Genomic DNA, 5,206 nt, shown 5'->3' on the forward strand with positions numbered 1-5,206 from the left:
CACACACACACACACACACACACACACACACACACACACACACACACACACACACCACCCCTCTCGTTTCACATTGTCCACAATGTCACCCTCAAATTGAAGCTATGATGGCCTAAAAGGCTAAATGTGATGTTTTTACCTGTGTCTGATTGTTCTGTTAGCAAAATATCTCATGAAACACTGTATTTTAATGAAACTCTCAGAACATGATCATTCGGTGTACAAGGACAACTGAGTTGTGTTTTTGGAGACAACTTGACAATATCGTCAACTTTTCAGCTATTGAGCTAAAGTTTGTTGTGGAAGTAGCTGAAACTGATCATAAAACACACACTCTGAGCTCCATCAGTTTTAATTTTACCATGAACTATTTGTAATCCCCTCTGACTGTTAGAAAAGTATCTCATAAACCACCGAACAAATATAACTGAACTTTTAGCTTTAGGCTGACCCCTGCTGGTTTCCCTGTCGTACCTGGGAGGATAGAGCTTCGTCTTGGTCTCAGCAGCCAGAGAGCTGTTGTCATGCAGCAGCAAACCGCCCGCCATGGTTCCTGCTCCCAAACTGGCCAACAACGCCATCGTGTTGCGGCCAGAGACCAGACGTCTGAAAGAGTTCGACATCTTTCCTCTAGATGGGTCGCTCAAGAGCCTCAGCAGAAAATCAACTGTGAATGAATGAAAAATTTAAAAAGAGTTTTGAAGTCATTTTTCCCACACAATAAATGATAAAATACCATCACAGCAAATAAAGTCAGGCAGAATAGCAGTTATCTAAGTAGACTCATAGTATCAAACATCACTTTAACCGGATGAGTCAAACTATTGACAGCCATTATGGATCTGCTGCAATACTGTTCTTTTGTTTCTCTGTCCATTTGTGGCCTCTTCTCTAGTTTAATATATTTTTATATTGTCTTTGCTTGTGTCTATGTGCAATTACATGTCAGCAAAATAACCCATCAAATACTGGACAGACATTACTGAAACTCTCAGTAAGTCATCAGATTACACATCTACAACTAACAGGGAAACAATCACGTCCAAGATGGATGCCACAGCTGATCAACCTTAGCAAACACAACACTGGCCATAAGTCAGATAGTTTTACAGATATTAAGATCAGTTTTAGTGTGGTAGTAGCTGAGGCTCATCCCCAACACATATCCTGAGCTCCAACTGAAATCTTTATTCAATGCAGGGTAACAGACTATATACTTTTTTCAAGAACTTCCTTCTTTATATTCAAACATGACTTTTATTCAGCTGAAATAAGACTAACTTGTCTAACAGGATCATCATCATTACACTTGTTATGAGATGAAAGATGGTCGATCAGTACTGAGCTGTTACCTGAGCAGTCAGTCAGATGATTTTCACCTATTGCATGGAGAGCCCTCTCTGCTCCTTTCACTCCACATGCTCTTTGGGTCAGTGCTAGTTTTATTTATAGATGAGTGCAAAGCTGTTTGGTGCCAGCTCCAAAGCCCCTTCGGACTCATCAACACAATGTCATTCTGGACAAACTGCAAAACCACCCAAATCTAATGAGGTAAATTATGAAATATAAGGAGTCTGTTGGTTAGATGGTCTTATGGCCAGGAGTTCACCAAAACCACCACAGACATGGGATCAGCTTCCTAAAATAGTGACCTCGTAACTACGTAGAACATTATAAATATAATATCTGCTCGATGACCAGCAGTCTGTGTGGTTAAAGCATGAAATGTGAATGTTTTTTAAAATGCAGCAGTTCTTTTAAGCCTGTCTTCTGTTTGTTAAACCAGAAATGACTATAAAATGATATATTGCCTTTAATGCATCTTAATTTAAACAAAGTATTAAAACAGATAAACTTTCTGCAGAAGCAGAAAATCATAGCTGACTAAGGCTTTTTGCAGGGAAAAAAAGAGCGTACTGTACCTTTATGAAAGCTGTTGCCTTCTGAATGAAGGTTGCTGAGGAGAAGTTTTTTAGTCTCCTCTTACTTGAGCNCCCCCCCCCCCCCACCCCACCCCCCACACATGAGGGATTAAATCCTCCAGGCCAATCCTGAATTCAGACAGAGATCTAAACCAATGACCGCTCAGATGAGTGGTGCAGAGCCATGATGGACCTGAACCATGAAGGGTCCCATATCACTGACCGGTCTGACCTTGATATTTACATTTGATCCATGTCACTCTCAAAACTGCAGCTGAATAACAAACAATGAACCAGATTTCTAACAAAAATGAAAACAGATTAAAAAGCCAAGAATCCCTTTGAGTTAAATTATGAGTAATTTAAATATCAGTAATATAAAGTGATCTATTTGAAGGACAAAGATGTTTAAATTGGTATTTCATAGGCTTTAGTATGTTTTTTAGTGTTTCTTCTCAGGTAAATTAGTTTTTCCATTCTGTTCCACATTGGAAATTCAAGGCCACAACAAAAGCAGATTAATCAAATCAAGTAAACGTATCGATGACTTGTTGACAGGAAATGTTACAAGCGCAAAATGTTTTCCACCGAGATGAATAATTCTTTATTTTTTTGTTGACTAGAACCAAGAATTTATGTTTGTTTTTGGTTTACAAGTCCATCCATCCATTATTTTTTACTCACTTCTTCTTTTCCAGGTCACTGGTGACCATGTCCAGCAGTCACTGTGTGAGGGACGGGGGACACTGAACAGGTTAGTATTAAACCTAAACAAAATGCCCCAAACTGTTGGGAGTAAATGAGGAGATATTTTAGATAGTACACAATAACTAAAGCTGAAATGCTAAAAAAAAAACATCCCTGTAACACGATGCTGCCACCACCATGCTTCACTGTGATGCTTTCATTCTATCGCAGCGCCTCCTTCCACACATCAGGAATGTTTTTGTGCATTTCTATGACAAGAAATTCCAACAATATTTAAGATTTATTTTTCCCAAAGTTTTATTATCAAGGCTGAAGAGTGTGAATATTTGTACAACAGAGAGTAAAATGTCTGAAAAATGAAAACAGTAAATGCAAGTTTAACGCTATACAGTGATAGAAAACACCGCTTAAAATCTTCAATAGATTCCAGTCAGAAATAAAAATAACAATAAAATAATAAAATATGGATTAACTAACAGATACCTACTGTAATCATTTTAGGGCAGTTTATGCTATTTTCATGCTATAAACAATTTAAACATCTATGAGCAATCTTTATAAATACTCTTATTGATGCAAATATATCACTACAGTACATTTTTATTACATTAGATATACAATACAGGTTTAAAAATCTGAATCTATTCCATTGATATGAACTAAAAATAATAATTTCTCTTATTTTTTAAACAAGTGATTTATGACATTTTTCTAATAGAAAAAACAGAAACCTTTCTGTACAAAATCATAAATATTATAAAATCTGAACAGACATGGTTCAATCCGGAAAATAATAACTTAAATGTGTGAAGCAACTTTGTATATTTGGTATGTACATATTTCTCTTATTATGTAACACAAATGAGAGTAGAGTAAACCTTCAGTTGTAGTAAAGTTATAAAAAGTATGAATACTATCATGAAAACATTAGTCAGCAAGCATAATCGATAAATAGTTACAGTTTTACAAACCCAGCATGTTTTTTTCCACATAAAAGTATGAATGAAGTATGTTCAGTTAGCAGAAGGTGGTTCTTCCTCTGGAGATCCAGAAAACCTGGTTCAATGTGTGGCAGTTAGATCAACGGTTTGCTTTGAAGTATTAAACAACTAAACCAACAATATAAAGACTGAACTTCTGTATTTTCAGATCTGAAGGAATTATTTTTTGGCAACAGGTTTTAAAACTAAAAGCTTGATTATTTTTGACACTAGAAAACTTTCCTACAGTTTTTACTGAAAAACACACAAACTCTGAGCTCATAGTTTGTTTTGTTTATAGTGAAAATTTATAGTTATCTGATGTTAAAAGCCAACTGTGCTAAGGTTGTATAATGTACATGTCTTAAATCATAATTTAATAAAAACATATACAGAAAGATCAAGCTAAAGCTGAATTAGCCTAGCACAGATGCCATTCAAGAACTATGAAGAGGTCTAAAGTTTCATGGCTCAAAAAACTGATTTCTTCATAAATTTCTATAAAGAGTCAACCAGGTGCCTGTCATTTTGACACAAAATGTAAATAACAAATGCTTTTGAATAAAAAGCAACCTCTTCACTCCAACTGGTGGTAAATGAAACTCCTGAGATGTTTGACTTGAAAACTGAGTTGAATTTGACTCTAATATTTCTTTAAAGTTTTTAAATGTCAAGCATAAAATCACTGTTTTATAAAATTACAGTTATATCGTGTCACTATTTTTCAACAACTTCCAGCGTTTTATAGAGGAAACTTTTCCAAATATGCATTAAAGTTAATCAGAATGGGACAGATGTCACCACACAGTGGTCAGATACCTGATTTTAGATATACAGTATTATATATACCCACAAAGCAAAATATGTCTGGCCCAATTCTGGCCCACTAAAACCTCTTCTCCATAGGTGTGCCTTTAATTGGTTCTCACTGATTCAACCTTGGCTGGTGTGTCTCCATTTCTGGTCCCAACAGGGGTTTTGGATCCACCTCAGAGGTGGTTCCAGGTGGTTTAAACCAAGTTTTGGGTGCAAATGATATTAACGTCAGCAGACAGCTACCCATTGACTGAGCCAAGGTGAAACTTAAACTCCTGTTGGAGAGAGGTGCAAAGGTTTTTTAATATTTTAGGAGACAGGCGCATACAGACAAGATGGCCACCATCAGGTACAAGCGCACTAAAAACACGAAAATAAATAAATAAATAAAAATCAGACTACCCGACAATAAAACCACACCAGCTGAAGCTGCCCGCTGACGATCCGCCCACAAAGTGACGAACACACTGCCACAGAGACACACACAGCAGAACCAAGCGACAAGAAGCGGTTAAAGTGAGACTTGATAATGGAGAACGGACTTTGGGCCAGTTGTGGCCATCTTAAAAACAGCACCATCATTGCCAGACCTGGCCCATATTGGGTTGATAAATCACTTGCAGTGCCAGCAGCTCGACACTGAACCTGGTCAACACCTGCCTGCTACATACTGTAGGTGTGTGTTCGGTCTACACACACACACACACACACACACACACACACACACACACACACACGCTCCGGGAACGGAGCGGGGTACCGGTGCTGGACCGGGGCTCT

At 37.4% G+C, this 5,206-nt stretch overlaps 1 protein-coding gene across 1 annotated transcript in view; it reads right to left on the minus strand.

The window, feature by feature from the left end:
- Positions 1-837, minus strand: part of ckmt2a (creatine kinase, mitochondrial 2a (sarcomeric)) — an 8,963-nt gene extending 8,126 nt beyond the window's left edge. The window contains exon 1 of the mRNA XM_014015101.1: positions 475-837. Within this exon, the coding sequence (XP_013870555.1) occupies positions 475-623 (149 nt within the window). The 5' untranslated portion in view covers positions 624-837. The remainder of the gene's footprint in view (positions 1-474) is intronic.
- Between the last annotated feature and the right edge of the window lie 4,369 nt (positions 838-5,206).

This window comes from Austrofundulus limnaeus, unplaced genomic scaffold, assembly GCF_001266775.1.
Source record: "Austrofundulus limnaeus strain Quisiro unplaced genomic scaffold, Austrofundulus_limnaeus-1.0 Scaffold123, whole genome shotgun sequence".
NCBI classification, from domain to species: domain Eukaryota; kingdom Metazoa; phylum Chordata; class Actinopteri; order Cyprinodontiformes; family Rivulidae; genus Austrofundulus; species Austrofundulus limnaeus.